This window comes from Gobio gobio, assembly GCF_949357685.1.
Source record: "Gobio gobio genome assembly, chromosome: 18".
In the NCBI taxonomy this organism is placed as follows: domain Eukaryota; kingdom Metazoa; phylum Chordata; class Actinopteri; order Cypriniformes; family Gobionidae; genus Gobio; species Gobio gobio.
In genome coordinates, this window is record NC_137111.1 from 47,390,099 (window position 1) to 47,409,074 (window position 18,976).

At 40.0% G+C, this 18,976-nt stretch overlaps 1 protein-coding gene across 4 annotated transcripts in view; it reads right to left on the reverse strand.

The window, feature by feature from the left end:
- Positions 1-18,976, reverse strand: part of lyst (lysosomal trafficking regulator) — a 214,279-nt gene that overhangs the window by 64,083 nt on the left and 131,220 nt on the right. For all 4 annotated transcript variants that reach the window (XM_079843610.1, XM_079843609.1, XM_079843608.1 and 1 more), the window contains exons 19-25: positions 18,318-18,491; positions 16,062-16,211; positions 15,833-15,970; positions 12,988-13,186; positions 12,645-12,812; positions 7,158-7,755; positions 2,052-2,232 (exon numbers count right to left, since the gene is read on the reverse strand). In XM_079843610.1, the coding sequence (XP_079699736.1) occupies positions 2,052-2,232; positions 7,158-7,755; positions 12,645-12,812; positions 12,988-13,186; positions 15,833-15,970; positions 16,062-16,211; positions 18,318-18,491 (1,608 nt within the window). The remainder of the gene's footprint in view (positions 1-2,051; positions 2,233-7,157; positions 7,756-12,644; positions 12,813-12,987; positions 13,187-15,832; positions 15,971-16,061; positions 16,212-18,317; positions 18,492-18,976) is intronic.

Genomic DNA, 18,976 nt, shown 5'->3' on the forward strand with positions numbered 1-18,976 from the left:
GCAGGTGCTCTTAGGGTGTGTCCGAATCCACTTTTGCTAGTTTAACAACGGAAAAAACGGTCTGCGTGCAAGGTGCATGATCCAAAAGGGTTGTCCCTCGTCTCTTAATGAGTCATGGGTGTGTTTTGGGGCGTAACGTGCAATAAACCAATCAGAGTCTCATCTCCCTTTCCCTTTAAAAGCCATTGCGCTCGCACCATGGCGGATTTACTATTTACATGGAGGAAAGACTGAACGCATCTCCAGAGAGGAATCCTTTTATTTTTAATATTTGGCATGTGTGTGTGCTGCTGCACCTGTGTGTGTAATAAGCAGTGTGTATGTGTGTTGTGCACCGCCTATATTACTAACACACCCTTTAAATAACACAAAAAATACTACGCTATTGACTTTAGAGCAGGTTTGTTTTGGTTACTGGGGCAGTCGTTTTCAGTTCCTCCAACACTGCTCCTGAACACACCTGGTTTTCAGACCAGACGCCCATGGGTGAACAGAAGCGCCAGTGCATTTTATATTTAAACAACGTGGCACTGGACGTGAAAACTAGCAAAAAACACTCACTTTGCGCCGGGTTTATGGATAGGGCCCAGAATCTTTTCCACAAACATAAAACTTTCTACTCAAATGTCAAGAAAAATAAATGCAAACTGTGACGGACCTCATCACAAACTGTATGAAATATGAAAAAAGTTAACAAAATGTTGATAGTAATGCTATTAAAATATATTGGCATTATCTAATGTAGGTGTCTATTGTCAAAAATGTACATATTTCCCTATTTTGTCACCATTAATTGGATTCTTTGACTCACAAAATCTAGGATTCCAGAAAGGTTTGTGATTAAGAACCCCAAAATTAAACAATTAATAATAATGTGAATAATTTAAATCCAATATATTTTTCAAGTTAGGAAGAGGGAGAGTTTAACCAACTTTTCAATCGTTTTGTAATGTTTTGCCATGTTTATTGATTCAGTCAGCTTTAAAGGGTTAGTTCACCCAAAAATGAAAATTCTGTCATTAATTACTTACCCTCATGTCGTTCGACACCCGTCAGACCTCCGTTCATCTTCAGAACACAAATGAAGATATTTTAGTGTAAATCTGATGGCTCTGAAAGGCCTCCATTGGCACAATGGCACTTTACACTCTCAAGACCCTTAAAAGACACTAAAGACGTCGTTACAAAGTCCATCTCACTACAGTGGTTCTACAATAACTTTATGAATCGGCGACAATAGTTTCTGTGCAAAAAAACCCTAAATAACGACTTATATAGTGATGACGATTTCAAAACACGGCCTCATGAAGCTTCGAAGCGTTATGAATCAGTGAGCCGAATGATGATTCGGATCGCGTGTCAAACTGCTGAAATTTGGCGATTCAAACTGCTGAATCGACTCACTGATTCATAACGCTTCGAAGCTTCAAGAGGCCGTGTTTTGAAATCGTCATCACTATGTAAGTCGTTATTTAGGGGTTTTTTTGCGCACAAAAACTATTCTCGCCGATTCATAAAGTTATTGTAGAACCACTGTAGTGAGATGGACTTTGTAACGACGTCTTTAGTGACTTTTAAGGGTCTTGAGAGTGAACCGTGCATTGAGCCAATGGAGGCCTTTCAGAGTCATCAGATTTACACTGAAATATCTTCATTTGTGTCTGAAGATGAACGGAGGTCTGACGGGTGTCCAACGACATGAGGGTAAGTAATTAATGACAGATTTTTCATTTTTGGGTGAACTAACCCTTTAATAAGCATAAGTTAAGTGAAAGCTTTAGTCATGTGTGTGGATGCGGCACATGGGAATCTAATTGTTGGCCAAACGGTTTAATCCCTTGAAATGTACTGCAGTGTGATCTAAATCCACTTTACACAGCATTATTAATTATAAGTGCTGTGCATGTAGTTTTAATTGTATTATTTAAAAATTCACTTGTCACACCGTAATGCCTTTGAACTAGTGAAGGTGAAAAGGTGATTAAAAGTGGTAAACAAAAACTGGCAAGTTCACTTGTCAATACTCAAAGATGAGCTAAACGTGAGCGGACCTTCATGACGCCCTGCTGTATGAGAGGAGAGGAGTGGTTGACCAGGACGAGAAGAGCCTCCGGCTGGATCAGTTTGTCCATCACCTCCTCCAACAGGATGTCCGGCAGCAGAAGCAGAACTCCTCTCAGCAGATCGTACAGACCGCAGCAGATCAGAACCAGACAGTCTTCTGCACTGGACCTGAACCAATCAGAAAACACACATCTGAAACGTCAGATCCTCTGCTGTGACCAAAAACATTTTTTAGTCACAAAAACAATGTTACCAGAATAGAAAATCACCCATACTGTGATATAAGACATTGGTCATACTGATACACAAAAATGAAACCCGTATTTGATGGGCAAACTAATGGCAGCTCATCTGTAATCCAAAGGATCTCAGAGTTAAAGGGGTCCTTTAATGCCCCTTTTACAAGATGTAAAAAGTCTCTGATGCCCCCTGAGTGTGTGTGTGAAGTTTTAGCTCAAAATACCCCACAGAGCATTTATAATAGCATGTTAAAATTGTCACTTTTTGAACGTGCCGTTTTTGTGCGTGTCCCTTTAAATGCAAATGAGCTTCTGGTCCACGCCCCTTTCAGGCAGAGGGCGGAGCTTAAAGAGCTTGTGTTAGCTGCTCCGATTACCTCACGGACAATGATGGAGAGACTCGAGACAGGACGTTTCTGAATGGATAGCTGATGAATGAATGAGTTAACTATCTTCAAGTCATTGATTAGCATATTCGGTCATGATAATCACACCACCTTTGTTGCGTGTTCACGGGGGGCGGGGTTTATGTAAATTTCAGGGTTAGTGATGTCACTAACCCGGGAGGAAGCTTGTGTAGTCCCTTCTAGCCATTGGCTGTAGTCCTCAAAAAGAGATTTCATTAAAAGAAAATATCTCCCTTTGCTTTGAGCGTCGTAACTTTGCAGATGTTGTTTATACTCAAACAGCGACACTACACACTCACTAAAGTTAAAAAAGTCAAATCATAATCAACCACCCCTTTAAACGTTAACATTTAATGAGTTGAAGTGATTACAGATGGGATATGCGTTTAGCACAGGAACAGCAATGACGAAGACAGGAGGCAATTATCCAGAAACTGTTGACAGAAGAAGCACATTAAAGAGATTGCAACTTATAAATGAAGGCTAATATTACAAATACTAGCAGCCATATCACCCTGTAGCCCAAGACTGGTTTCCCACTGAAGCTAAGCAGGGCTGAGCCTGGTTAGTACCTGGATGGGAGACCAACTGGGAAAACTAGGTTGCTGCTGGTAGAGGTGTTAGTGAGGCCAGCAGGGGGTGCTCACCCTGTGGTCTGTGTGGGTCCTAACACCCCAGTATAGTGATGGGGACACTATACTGTAACAAGCACCGTCCTTCGGATGAGACGTTAAACCGAGGTCCTGACTCTCTGTGGTCATAAAAAATCCCAGGATGTCCTTCGATAAAGAGTAGGGGTGTAACCCCGGCATCCTGGCCAAATTTGCCCATTGGCCCCTGTCCATCATGGCCTCCTAATCATTCCCATATATATATACGATTGGTATCATCCCTCAGTCTCCTCTCCACCAATCAGCTGGTGTGTGGTGGGCGTACTGGCGCAATATGGCTGCCGTCGCATCATCCAGGTGGATGCTGCACATTGGTGGTGGTTGAGGAGATTCCCCCCTTCTATGTAAAGCGCTTTGAGTGCCTAGAAAAGCGCTATATAAAAAAAAAAATGTAACAAATGTAACAAGTCATTCATATTCAAAACTCAGTGGCATAAATTAGCATAATTAAAGCGCGTTATTCATCGCATGTAATTTAAAAAAGCGCTCCCTGGATATATTACGCACCTCTAGAAGAACTAAACGTATCACACAAAACATCTGAAAATAAGGCTAAAGGCTTCAGAAGAGTCTCAATCCACTCCCTAGCTCACTACCGTTTCTAGAGCTGTCAAAGTATAAAAAGGCATTTATATACAAGAAGGTATTCTTGTTTAAAACTATTTCGCTATGCACTTTGCAGTTTAATCAGGGTTTTAAGCATGGCCATTTACATGTATGCATTTGGAAGATCTGTTTAATTTGGTGTTGTTTGCTCCATGCTCTACTGTTTGAGTTACAGAAATACATACACATAAGAAATGCCTTTAAATGACCGACCGTGATTTTAGGTATCTGTTATAAATCATATTAACGAGGGAATTAATTTGTGAGGAATAGTTGTATGATCAAAAAAGTGTGTGGTGGGTCAAGCTGTACATTACAAATCTCATCAGACTCTCCTCACAAATGCCACATATACACTCATATATCTCATAAAACAATTGACCACATAATGTTTAAATCGAAAAGTCATAACAACAGACTTCTCTCTGCTGACATAGGGCTGGGCGATATGGAGCAAAAAATATATCTCGATATATTTTACTATATCTCGATATACGATATATATCTCATTATCTTTACAGTAAAAATAACCCCCCAAAAACTACTGCAAAAACAAATATGCCAAATACCACAAAGTCTTTTTTTTTATTGAAGTGCAAAGAGGTAGGCAGTTCATGTAGGAACAAAGTAGGGATGCAACAATACAGTTAGTCCACAGTTCAATTTCTAGTTTGGTTCTTTTTACCACGGTTTTCGGTTCGGTTCGCTTCTGATGGCTAGTCGCATCAGATTTTTGCTATTCTATTCTTAGCCGAACAGCAAGAGCTTAAGGAGGAAAAAATACTATTTTTTTTATTGCAATACTCTTTCTTTATTTTACTTAAAAGACTTGAAAAACCTTACTTAAACTTAAAACTTTACTTTTAAAAAAACTTGTACAAATTCCTAGTGTACTGTATAATATAAAATAAATATATATTTATAAAGATTTACACTGGCAGCTCAGAGCTGTACAACAGCATATTAGTATGAAATTGAATTAATAAATGTAAAAATAAAACACTACATAGACTTCCCTATAAAATATACATTGATTCTTATTAAAGCTACTGTATTCGTTTTTCAGTCAAGAGCCGTGAGTGATTTTGTCTTTGTCTTTTGTTATTTTATTAACCACTAAAGGAATAGTTCACTCAAAAATGAAAATTCTGTCATTGATTACTCACGCTCACGTTGTTTTAAACCTGAATAAAGTTCTTTCTTCTGTTGGACATAACATATTTTGAAGAATATTGGAAACCAAACAGTTGCTGGTCCCCATTGTAGGAAATAATAATATGGATGTCAATCGCTACTATCAGCTGTCTGTGTTCAACAGAAGAAATTAATACAGGTTTGGAACAACATTAGAGTGAGTAAATAATGACATCATTTTAGAGTGAACTGTGTCTTTAAGGACAAGCAGCAGCGTGTTCACTCGGCTGCGCTGCTGTCAATTTAAGACTTTCACTCATCTAATATACAAACACACGCCGATTTTACTTTCACTTTAGACATAACCGACTGTGTTTACGTTAACCTTGTGTGTTTTTGACAGTATTAGCGCAGTAAGATTTAGTCCAGTAATCACTTGTTTGACAGGCTTTTAGTGCGCGCGCTCGGGAAAGCGCATGGTTTTTAAGACGAGTTCTGTAGCGTCCGAGCTGGTTGCGGACGCCGCCATGACAACACGCGAGGGGAGGAGGAACAAAAGCAAGCAGGCGGGGGGCGAGCACAGCACAGAGAAGGCAAACAAGCAAAGTGGCGGAATCAGAATTAAATATAAACAATATATCGATATATACGATATGTCAAAATCCATATCGTGTTTAAAAAATATCTCGATATATTTTGAATATCGAGATATCGCCCACCCCTATGCTGACATATGCAGAACTTCTCCAATCATTTAGGGCCCTTTCACACCAACCTTGTTTGGTCCGGATTTTCTGACTTTTCAGTTTGAAACCTCCCCTGGACCACGGTCAGGACCAAACAGACGAAATTTGGTCAGATGAAAAGAGGTAGGGCGTTTTCACACCTGAAAGTCCACACCAAGGTCCGAACCGAAGTTTATGTTTTGATACATTTTATACATTCGGTTAGTTTTGGTTTGGTTTCACATTGCAATTATGCGAGCGCACTAAAGAACTTTACATAGCGTGGTTCGGACCTTGGTGCAGACTTACAGGTGTGAAAACGCCCGTAGTCTCTTAAACCTCATCCCTGGGAGCTTGTGTGTGCCATGCCCACATCCAGTGTTGGGGAAAGTTACTTTGAAAAGTAATGCATTACAATATTGCGTTACTCCCTTAAAAAGTAACTAATTGAGTTACTTAGTTACTTTTTAAGAAAAGTAATGCGTTGCGTTACTTTTGCGTTACTTTTTCTCACCTGGGCTGGGCATGCTTTTTAGTTTTGTTTTTTAATAGCAAAAAAAGTCATTTTTTGTGCAAATGTAAAGACCTCTTCATACCAAAATTGAAATAATAGGCCTCAGGCTGAGGTAAAAATGTGCTGCCATTCTGGATAATGGAAGAATAGGATGCAGGAGAAAAACGTTTTACCAATAAAAACAAAAAATCTAGTAATTTTTGCTCCTGGCTTAACTGAATCATCAAAGGTCAGCAGCACGACATTGGTCAATAAAGGTAGATTAAATGCATAAAAATATTTGTTCTATTTAACATTTATATATTTGAGGTTTGAGTACTCTGACTTTGCATTTGACTGATTTTATTCATTTTGAGGAGTACAGAATCTTTATTGTGCAAGTGAGATAAATAAATGCTCACATTTAGTCTAGAACTACAATAACCCTCATGTTCACACACAACGCCTTTCCTCTTATTTTTTACAATATGGGGGCAGGAGAGCTGTCAGTCAAATAAATGTGAAAAAGTAACTTGCGTTACTTTTTTGAAAAAGTAACTCAGATATTTTGTTGTAAATTTGAAAAGTAATGCGTTACTTTACTAGTTACTTGAAAAAGTAATATTATTACGTAACTCAAGTTACTTGTAATGCGTTACCCCCAACACTGCCCACATCTCAACATAGAAGCAAGTCCAGCTCTACATCGGATCTGCCACTACTTCTTTTATCGTGTTTACAATACTGGCCACAATTTTTGCCCTTTGCATGCAGGTTAGTGACTGAAAAGGAGTGTTTTCAACAATATAAAGTAATACCTGTCATTACTGGAGTCGGCCTTGCTGTGCCTGTCATAACCGGGTGAGTATGTGTAGCTTTCCCAGTCGTCCGGTGGGGCGGCGCGGTCAGTCACGGTGGGCCAGCGTGCGATAGTCAGAGAGCCGTTCTGTGCGGGAAAGGCCAAACCCAGACTGGCCAGGTTACTGTGGCTCCTCTGGAAGGACTGGATTCCCTTCAGGCTGTCGGGTCGTCGTGGCGCATCCTCGCTGGTCCAATCGAAATGTTCCTCAGACTCCACCGGGCTTCCGGCCGGCCCGTCGTGCTCCTCCTCTACACTGATGGAGGGCGTGCGGTTTCCCACGACGCCCTCCTCATCTACGCCCACAGTCTGAGAATCGCAGATGGTCTTTGCGGACTCGCAGCTGCTGAGGAGCTGCTCGTCTCCGCCCCGCTTCAGGGTCTCCGTGCTGCCCAGGGCCTGCTGGGTACTTAGGGACGTCCCTTCTTCAGTCCCAGTCACACTCCCATGAGTAAGACGGGGCGTCAGGGCTGGAGAAGGGTGAGGAGACGGGCCTGTGCTAGGGGGGCGCAGAGCCCGATCTTCATCTACATGCTCAGGGGAGGAAGTGTGGCGTCCTGTGGGACAAAAAAAACACATACTTTAGTAAGAACTCAGCCTTTATGTTCAACCAGTCACAAGTTTCACATTTGTGTTTTTTACAGCATTAGTACCTTATCACTTCCACTTCATTCACAAACTGTGATTGTGTATATCATCACAAAATGTAACTATATATTATAGGGAAGCATGATGTATCGGCCGATATATGTTAATTTTTTATGTTATCGCCCCCATAAGAAGATTTGGACGATATATTAACGGTTATTATTATTATCGTAGGTGTATATGACTTCTTTCAGACAAAAACAATCAGAGTTATATTAAAAAAGTCCTGGCTCTTCAAGCATTATAATGACATTGAATTGTTGGTTCGTTTTTTGAAGTCCATAAAAGTGCATCTATCCATCATAAAAGTGCATCTATCATCATAAAAGTGCATCTATCATCATAAAAGGGCATCTATCCACCATAAAAAGTGCATCTATCCATCATAAAAAGTGCATCTATCATCATAAAAGTGCATCTATCCATCATAAAAAGTGCATCTATCCACCATAAAAGTGCATCTATCCATCATAAAAGTGCATCTATCATCATAAAAGTGCATCTATCCGTCATACAAATGCATCTATCCATCATAAAAGTGCATCTATCCATCATAAAAGTGCATCCATCCACCATAAAAGTGCATCTATCCATCATAAAAGTGCATCTATCCATCATAAAAGTGTATCTATCCATCATAAAAGTGCATCCATCCACCATAAAAGTGCATCTATCCATCATAAAAGTGCATCTATCCATCATAAAAGTGTATCTATCCATCATAAAAGTGCATCCATCCACCATAAAAGTGCATCTATCATCATAAAAGTGCATCTATCCGTCATACAAATGCATCTATCCATCATAAAAGTGCATCTATCCATCATAAAAGTGCATCCATCCACCATAAAAGTGCATCTATCCATCATAAAAGTGCATCTATCCATCATAAAAGTGTATCTATCCATCATAAAAGTGCATCCATCCACCATAAAAGTGCATCTATCCATCATTAAAAAGTGCATCTATCCATCATAAAAGTGCATCCATCCACCATAAAAGTGCATCTATCCATCATAAAAGTGCATCTATCCATCATAAAAGTGTATCTATCCATCATAAAAGTGCATCTATCCATCATAAAAGTGCATCTATCCATCATAAAAGTGCATCTATCCATCATAAAAGTGTATCTATCCATCATAAAAGTGCATCTATCCATCATAAAAGTGCATCTATCCATTATAAAGTGCATCTATCCATCATAAAAGTGCATCTATCCATCATAAAAGTGTATCTATCCATCATAAAAGTGCATCTATCCATCATAAAAGTGCATCTATCCATCATAAAAGTGCATCTATCCATCATAAAAGTGCATCTATCCATCATAAAAGTGCATTCATCCATCATTAAAAAGTGCATCTATCCAACATAAAAGTGCATCTATCCATCATAAAAGTGCATCTATCCATCATAAAAGTGCATTCATCCATCATTAAAAAGTGCATCTATCCAACATAAAAGTGCATCTATCCATCATAAAAGTGCATCTATCCATCATAAAAGTGCATCTATCCATCATAAAAGTGCATTCATCCATCATTAAAAAGTGCATCTATCCAACATAAAAGTGCATCTATCCATCATAAAAGTGCATCTATCCATCATAAAAGTGCATCTATCCATCATTAAAAAGTGCATCTATCCATCATAAAAGTGCATCTATCCATCATAAAAGTGCATCTATCCATCATTAAAAAGTGCATCTATCCATCATTAAAAAGTGCATCTATCCATCATAAAAGTGCATCTATCCATCATAAAAGTGCATCTATCCATCATAAAAGTGCATTCATCCATCATTAAAAAGTGCATCTATCCATCATAAAAGTGCATCTATCCATCATAAAAGTGCATCTATCCAACATAAAAGTGCATTCATCCATCATTAAAAAGTGCATCTATCCATCATAAAAGTGCATCTATCCATCATAAAAGTGCATCTATCCAACATAAAAGTGCATCTATCCATCATAAAAGTGCATCTATCCATCATAAAAGTGCATCTATCCAACATAAAAGTGCATCTATCCATCATAAAAGTGCATCTATCCATCATTAAAAAGTGCATCTATCCAACATAAAAGTGCATTCATCCATCATTAAAAAGTGCATCTATCCAACATAAAAGTGCATCTATCCATCATAAAAGTGCATCTATCCATCATAAAAGTGCATCTATCCATCATTAAAAAGTGCATCTATCCATCATAAAAGTGCATCTATCCATCATAAAAGTGCATTCATCCATCATTAAAAAGTGCATCTATCCAACATAAAAGTGCATCTATCCATCATAAAAGTGCATCTATCCATCATAAAAGTGCATCTATCCATTATAAAAGTGCATCTATCCATCATAAAAGTGCATCTATCCATCATAAAAGTGCATCTATCCATCATTAAAAAGTGCATCTATCCATCATAAAAGTGCATCTATCCATCATAAAAGTGCATCTATCCATCATAAAAGTGCATCTATCCATCATAAAAGTGCATCTATCCATTATAAAAGTGCATCTATCCATCATTAAAAAGTGCATCTATCCATCATTAAAAAGTGCATCTATCCATCATAAAAGTGTATCTATCCATCATAAAAGTGCATCTATCCATCATAAAAGTGCATCTATCCATCATAAAAGTGCATTCATCCATCATTAAAAAGTGCATCTATCCAACATAAAAGTGCATCTATCCATCATAAAAGTGCATCTATCCATCATAAAAGTGCATCTATCCATCATTAAAAAGTGCATCTATCCAACATAAAAGTGCATTCATCCATCATTAAAAAGTGCATCTATCCAACATAAAAGTGCATCTATCCATCATAAAAGTGCATCTATCCATCATAAAAGTGCATCTATCCATCATTAAAAAGTGCATCTATCCATCATAAAAGTGCATCTATCCAACATAAAAGTGCATCTATCCAACATAAAAGTGCATCTATCCATCATTAAAAAGTGCATCTATCCATCATTAAAAAGTGCATCTATCCATCATAAAAGTGCATCTATCCATCATAAAAGTGCATCTATCCATCATTAAAGTGCATCTATCCATCATAAAAGTGCATCTATCCAACATAAAAGTGCATCTATCCAACATAAAAGTGCATCTATCCAACATAAAAGTGCATCTATCCATCATTAAAAAGTGCATCTATCCATCATTAAAAAGTGCATCTATCCATCATAAAAGTGCATCTATCCATCATAAAAGTGCATCTATCCATCATTAAAGTGCATCTATCCATCATAAAAGTGCATCTATCCATCATTAAAAAGTGCATCTATCCATCATTAAAAAGTGCATCTATCCATCATAAAAGTGCATCTATCCATCATAAAAGTGCATCTATCCATCATTAAAAAGTGCATCTATCCATCATTAAAAAGGGCATCTATCCATCATAAAAGTGCATCTATCCATCATAAAAGTGCATCTATCCATCATAAAAGTGCATCTATCCATCATAAAAGTGCATCTATCCATTATAAAAGTGCATCTATCCATTATAAAAGTGTATCTATCCATCATTAAAAAGTGCATCTATCCATCATTAAAAAGTGCATCTATCCATCATAAAAGTGCATCTATCCATCATAAAAGTGCATCTATCCATCATAAAAGTGCATTCATCCATCATTAAAAAGTGCATCTATCCATCATAAAAGTGTATCTATCCATCATAAAAGTGCATCTATCCATCATAAAAGTGCATTCATCCATCATTAAAAAGTGCATCTATCCATCATAAAAGAGCATCTATCCAACATAAAAGTGCATCTATCCATCATAAAAGTGCATCTATCCAACATAAAAGTGCATCTATCCATCATAAAAGTTCATCTATCCATCATAAAAGTGCATCTATCCATCATTAAAAAGTGCATCTATCCATCATAAAAGTGCATCTATCCATCATAAAAGTGCATCTATCCATCATAAAAGTGCATCTATCCACCATAAAAGTGCATTCATCCATCATTAAAAAGTGCATCTATCCATCATAAAAGTGCATTCATCCATCATTAAAAAGTGCATCTATCCATCATAAAAGTGCATCTATCCATCATAAAAGTTCATCTATCCATCATAAAAGTGCATCTATCCATCATTAAAAAGTGCATCTATCCATCATAAAAGTGCATCTATCCATCATAAAAGTGCATCTATCCATCATTAAAGTGCATCTATCCATCATAAAAGTGCATATATACATACTGTATACTTACATATATTCCGTAAACACAAACTTTTATTTTGGATGTGATTAATCAATTTGACAGCATTAAAAGTTATATAATATAATAAACTTTATCTGCATACACACTCAGCTGCATGTTTGGTTGTATCATCGTAAATGATTAAATATAATATCGTCCAGCTCTAATCTGCTAGATGTAACTATAAGACATTGGAGATATTAAGATTTTAAAAACATTAACATCATGATCAACCTAATCTGTAAAGCTGCTTTGAAACCATGTGTATTATGAAAGTGCAATACAAATAAGTTTGACTTTGACCAAGGCAGGTTTGCGCTGTATCTGATTTTGTATTTGTCAAAGGTCATGCGCTTGAAATATTATAAGACGCAGCAGTTCCATACAGCCAGACCAGGACATTTTCTGTGAATTACGCTTGTGAAGTGCAACAAAATGACTGAGTGTGAACATTTTTCAGATTTTGACCTTCTCATGAATAACTGCATTATCATCAGCGAACGGACGGGTGTTAATGATTATAAGTCTGCTGCTTTAATGTGGCTGGAGGTGGCACTGACCTCTGGGCTTGGGGGAAGTGGGCGGCAGTGATGCGGTCCCATCAGCGGGCATTTCGGTGAAGACGGTGGGAGAGAGTGAAAGCACAGAGCTGCAGGCTGATTTCCCTCCACTGCTGGAGTGGCGCAGGTACATCATGGACTGAACCTTCTCCTGGTACAGCTTACCATCTGATGCCACAAGAGAACATGCATGAGCTCAGATGTTCATGTTTATTACCGTTAAACATGGAAGTGCATACTGATGTGAATGAACTGTAAGCTCAATGCTAGACTATAATTTAAAAAAAGAGCACTGTTCCTTTAATGACTCCATCAGATACTGGTTTTCAAAATGTTTGCTTACCGATGTGCAGAGAGAAGTAGAAGCTGGTGGGCGTGTGGCACACGTAAGTGTTGGTGGGGGGGTGAACGGCCAGCAGGAAATTATAGACCAGCCGCAGCAGGTCCAGGTCTGGAGGCGACCCCAAAACCTCCTGGATGATTTTGACAAACGAGAGGCAGACCTCCTGTGGGATGGAGGTCAGGTGCTCATCCCGATGCTCCTATGACAATAATAATGATGATGTTACAAAACCACCCACATACTGAACTGTGATTGGTCTTCTTTCTTGTATCAATTGCATACTGTGTAGCGATTGGTTGTTTCTTTAATGCTATTTCACCGTAGGTTGATTTTAGTGATGCACCAAAAACGAAACCTAAATTCAAGTTTTCATTGACATTAATTGTTGGATGTGGACGATTGTGCATCAATGCAGTAATAGACCAATCGAGTAGCCTACTGATGTTTCTCGGACATCATTCGTCCCATACACGCTTCTCGAGCTAGCGTAAAATGGCGGAGTGAGGCGAAACACAAAAGCGAGTAATAAATGAGTGTGCGTGCAAGTGTGTGAGGCTGCGTGCGTGTGCACGAGGCTGTGTGTGTTTGTGGGGATGCATGTGTATGCGTGCAAGGCTGCATGCGTGTGCGTGCGAGTGTGTGAGGCTTCATGCGTGTGAGTGTTTGCGAGGATGCATGTGTGTGTATGCGAGTGTGTGAGGCTTCATGCGTGTGCACGAGCCTGTGAGTGTTTGTGAGGATGCATGTGTGTGCATGCAAGGCTGCATGCGTGTGCACGAGACTGCATGCATGTGAGTGTGTGAGGATGCTTCATGCGTGTGCACGAGGCTGCGTGTGTTTGTGAGGATGCATGTGTGTGCGTGCGAGTGTGTGAGGCTTCGTGCATGTGAGTGTGAGGATGCATGTGTGCGTGTGAGTGTGTGAGGCTTCATGCGTGTGAGTGTGTGAGGATGCATGTGTGTGCGTGCGAGTGTGTGAGGCTTCATGCGTGTGAGTATGCATGTGTGTGCGTGCGAGTGTGTGAGGCTTCATGCGTGTGCACGAGGCTGTGTGTGTGTGAGGATGCATGTGTGTGCATGTGAGTGTGTGAGGCTTCATGCGTGTGCACGAGGCTGTGTGTGTTTGTGAGGCTGCATGCGTGTGCACGAGGCTGTGTGTGTTTGTGAGGATGCATGTGTGTGCTTGCGAGTGTGTGAGGCTTCATGCGTGTGCACGAGGCTGTGTGTGTTTGTGAGGATGCATGTGTGTGTGTGCGAGTGTGAGGCTTCATGCGTGTGAGTGTGTGAGGATGCATGTGTGTGCGTGCGAGTGTGTGAGGCTTCATGCGTGTGAGTGTGTGAGGATGCATGTGTGTGCGTACGAGTGTGTGAGGCTTCATGCGTGTGAGTGTGTGAGGATGCATGTGTGTGCGTGCGAGTGTGTGAGGCTTCATGCGTGTGAGTATGCATGTGTGTGCGTGCGAGTGTGTGAGGCTTCATGCGTGTGCACGAGGCTGTGTGTGTTTGTGAGGATGCATGTGTGTGCATGTGAGTGTGTGAGGCTTCATGCGTGTGCACGAGGCTGTGTGTGTTTGTGAGGATGCATGTGTGCGCGTGCGAGTGTGTGAGGCTTCATGCGTGTGAGTGTGTGAGGATGCTGCATGCGTGTGCACGAGGCTGTGTGTGTTTGTGAGGATGCATGTGTGTGCGTGTGAGTGTGTGAGGCTGCATGTGTGTGCGTGCGAGTGTGTGAGGCTGCATGTGTGTGCATGTGAGTGTGTGAGGATGCATGTGTGTGCGTGCGAGTGTGTGAGGCTGCATGTGTGTGCATGTGAGTGTATGAGGCTGCATGTGTGTGCGTGCGAGTGTGTGAGGCTGCATGTGTGTGCATGTGAGTGTGTGAGGATGCATGTGTGTGCGTGCGAGTGTGTGAGGCTGCATGTGTGTGCATGTGAGTGTGTGAGGCTGCATGTGTGTGCGTGCGAGTGTATGAGGCTTCATGCGTGTGCACGAGGCTGTGTGTGTTTGTGAGGATACATGTGTGTGCATGTGAGTGTGTGAGGCTTCATGCGTGTGCACGAGGCTGTGTGTGTTTGTGAGGATACATGTGTGTGCGTGTGAGTGTGTGAGGCTTCATGCGTGTGCACGAGGCTGTGTGTGTTTGTGAGGATGCATGTGTGTGCATGTGAGTGTGTGAGGCTGCATGCGTGTGCACGAGACTGCGTGTGTTTGTGAGGCTGCATGTGTGTGTGTGTGTGAGGCTACATGCGTGTGCGCGAGACTGCATGTGTTTGTGAGTCTGTGTGTGCAAGGCTAAATGTGTAAGCGTGCGAGTGTGTGAGGCTGCATGCGTGTGCACGAGGCTGTGTGTGTTTGTGAGGCTGCATGGGTGTGTGTGCAAGGCTGCATGCGTGCACATGTGAGTAAGAGTGTGTGTGGGAGGCTGCATTTGTTTGCGTGTGAGTGTGTGTGTTTGTGAGGCTGCATGTGTGTGTGTGTTTATGAGGCTGCATGCGTGCACATGTGAGTGTGTGTGAGGCTGTATGTGTGTGTGTGTGTGTGTGTGCGAGTGTGTGAGCGTTATTGTAACTTAAGTACACTACTTGACAGTTTCATGCGCTAGTGTACTAGTGTTTGTTAGTTGTAAATGCTGAGTTCAGACTGAAGTTGTGTTTGATGTTTGCTACATTCAGGAAGTGTACTTGGAGCAGATCAAATAAAAAGGGAGTTTATATATCTGACTGCTTGTATTCAATGACTAGCTGATTCTCAGAGACAGCCATCAGAAAGCAAGCCTCATGACCACAATCTAAACCTACTTGACCTCCATTAACCTCGCGTGTCTGTCCGTGTTGTAAACCTCTCACCTGAAGCACCTGGCAGGCGAGCAGGAAGCGATGAACCACCTGGGCCTTCAGAAGCTGACGGATGTTGAACATCTGCTGAGGATGACGCACTCGGATGAGGATCTCTAAAGCGGCCAACAGCGTCTCCCACACGCCACACTATCACACACACACACACAGCCATTATAATTAGCTCTATATAAAACAGCCAAACTCTGTGGTATGTTCTCATTCAGATGTCAGTGTGAACCTGAGCTTTGGCCCATATCTTCCAGTCCAGCAGTATTTCAGAAAGCAGTCTGAGATCTTGCACCACCACAGTGGATTCAGCATCCAGATGAAACTGGCCGTCTTCTCCAATGGTCAGGATTGACCCGCTACAGCAGCCGTCCAACAACGTCTATCACACCACATCACAAAATCAAAACCCAGGGATACTCTGATGCATTTCAGAGGAAAACCGGAATATACTGAGAGAGGGACTGTCAGTCTGCATTAACAGTGAAAACCAGCAGGGTGCGCTGTTCAGCTTTATAGATATAGAGTTTATAGATTGATGAGCCGGGTGATGTAAAGTGCAGCAGGGATGATGTATTTTTGACCAAAACATGAAAGGTTTTTGATTTACACACTGACACTTAAGAGCTCTATAATTAAACGATACCTTGATATTTTTCAGGCTTTTAACATGCATCTTGATATTTGATGTCTTTTTCAATTAGAGGAACCATTATTTTTATCTAACAGTCATCTTTAGGAAACTTTTTGAACAAATAAGAATTTATTTGGTCTGCTTCATTTTATATGAACAGCAATTTAATTATGACAATATTGTGATTGCATCACCCAGCTCTAATTGCACAGCAAAAAATGCTTTTCTTACTTAGTATTTTTGTCTTGTTTTCAGTCCAAATATCTAAAAACTCTTACATTAAGAAGCATTTACTATTATAGTTTAAAGAGCACCTATCATGGAATTTTGAAATTTACCTTTCATGTAGTGTGTAACATAGATCTAAGTGAACAAAAACATCCTGCAAAGTTTTGAAATATGACAGTGCACCGTATTTATAGTTATTTTCTTTCAAAAGTAAGAGTCGACTCTGAGTCATTTTTAAGAATCGTTAGAAGACCGAAGCTTTTTCTCTGACTAGATGACGTCAACTTGTCAAGTTATTTGAATACGATACGCCCACTTATTGCGCTCCAAGACGCCAGTGAAAACTAGAAAACATCATGGCCACGAGACGCTGTGTTCTGAAGTGCGACTCAAAAGCAAACTTTTTTCATCTGCCCAAGGATGAGCATTTGAAGACTAAGTGGCTTGAAGACAAACCATTCGTCGTCGCGATTGTGTGTTTATTTAATCGTCAAATGTCTCTATTTGCATGTTTCGCGATCTCAGGAAGCTTTTATTATGGACTTCTATTATGGCACATGGTATCTTCTTCGTCTGTCTGTACATGGACTACATGTGCACAGAGCGCCCTCAGGCTGCCAGGATGATTGAAAACAACACATAAGAGACTCAATCGCTCATGATTAGGCTATAACTGCCCATTTTGAGGAAGTATTGAATAAAAAATACTCCTCTGTTAAGAAATTTGACACAGACATATGAGAATCAATCAATATTTCTCCTCATCTGCACACTTTTGAACTAAAAGCCCTGAGGGATGTTGATTTGTCGCGAGTCTTCGTGAGGAGAATAGAGGAGTTTTTTTATGAATGAGATCAGCTGAGGCTCATATTACAATCAAATGGTACCGACGCGGTTTTCATATTCATAACTCCTGACACATATTAACAAATTACTGTCACTATAAGACTTTGATGGGCTTTCCGTTTCCGAAAATATCTGCACAGACTAAACCAATCACAACTGACTGGGTCATCGGACCAATCACCGCAGATTAGCGTCACGTAAAGGCGGGGTTTTGAAAAGTGAATCACTAAAGGAATCATTTGAGAATCGCTGTCAAAACAGGTAAAAATAAATGCATATTATAAGAAAACTAAAGTCTTTTTTGTCATTGCATGCATGCAAAACTGTTGTTGGGGACTTCTAAAACAATATTTGGAACATTTTAAATGCCATGATTGGTGCTCTTTAATATTATAGTTTTTGTCTTGTTTTGGGGGAAAATAACTCAAAATTAAGGGAGTTTTTGCTTAAAATAAGCACAATAATCTGCCAATGGGGTAAACAAAATAATCTTGTTTTCTGTTTGAATTAAGATTATTTTTCTTACTCCATTGGCAGATTATTTTGCTTATTTTAAGCAAAAACTCCCTTAATTTTGAGTTATTTTCCCCCGAAACAAGACAAAAACTTTTGCTTGTCTAGTAAATGCTTCTTAATGTAAGATTTTTTAGATATTTGGACTGAAAACAAGACAAAAATACTAAGTAAGAAAAGCATTTTTTGCAGTGTGATCATTATAGAGAGAGAGTGAGAGATGCTTTTTTTTTTAACTCATTATCCATCTGATGCACTAAAACTCACCTTCAGAATGTGGTATCCCACAATGCACTTGTTCTTGATGAGAACCTGGTGAATCATGGAATAACCATGGTAACACTCCATCTCATGGGTGCGATGCTGATTGTTTTTAACCAGAGACAGAAGAAGCTGCAGCGCCAGAGCTTGAGTTTTCTCACAGTCGCTCAACTCCACCACCTACAGTACAAGAACCAATGAGAACAGAGAGACAACATATGTGATTCATTCAGATGTTCCAGGTGCTAAAATCTCTGAATGCATCAATAAAGTGATGTGTGTTTTCATGCTGACATTCTGCGTCACAGTGTTAAAACACACAAACAGAGGAAGCCTGAGCAAACGAGACGATTATTAGTGATGCCTGCTCCAGACTAAACTAGATCCATCTGCACTCTTTAATTAATCGCAGTTATTTGGCATCATTCCACGATCGAGCATCTGTTGCTGTTTTAATTAGCACTGCTCCTCAGTTATTTTTATGTCGGTCTCATTCAGCAAGGTTCACCCATCGGGAGTCGTTGATCAACATTAAAACGTTCTTCCTCGCAATTAGGGAATAAACACGATATATATATATATATATATGAAAAACAGTTAATTGGTTAACAGAAAGTTTCCGTACTATATACGGTGAATAACTGTAATAGATCGAACCTTACATT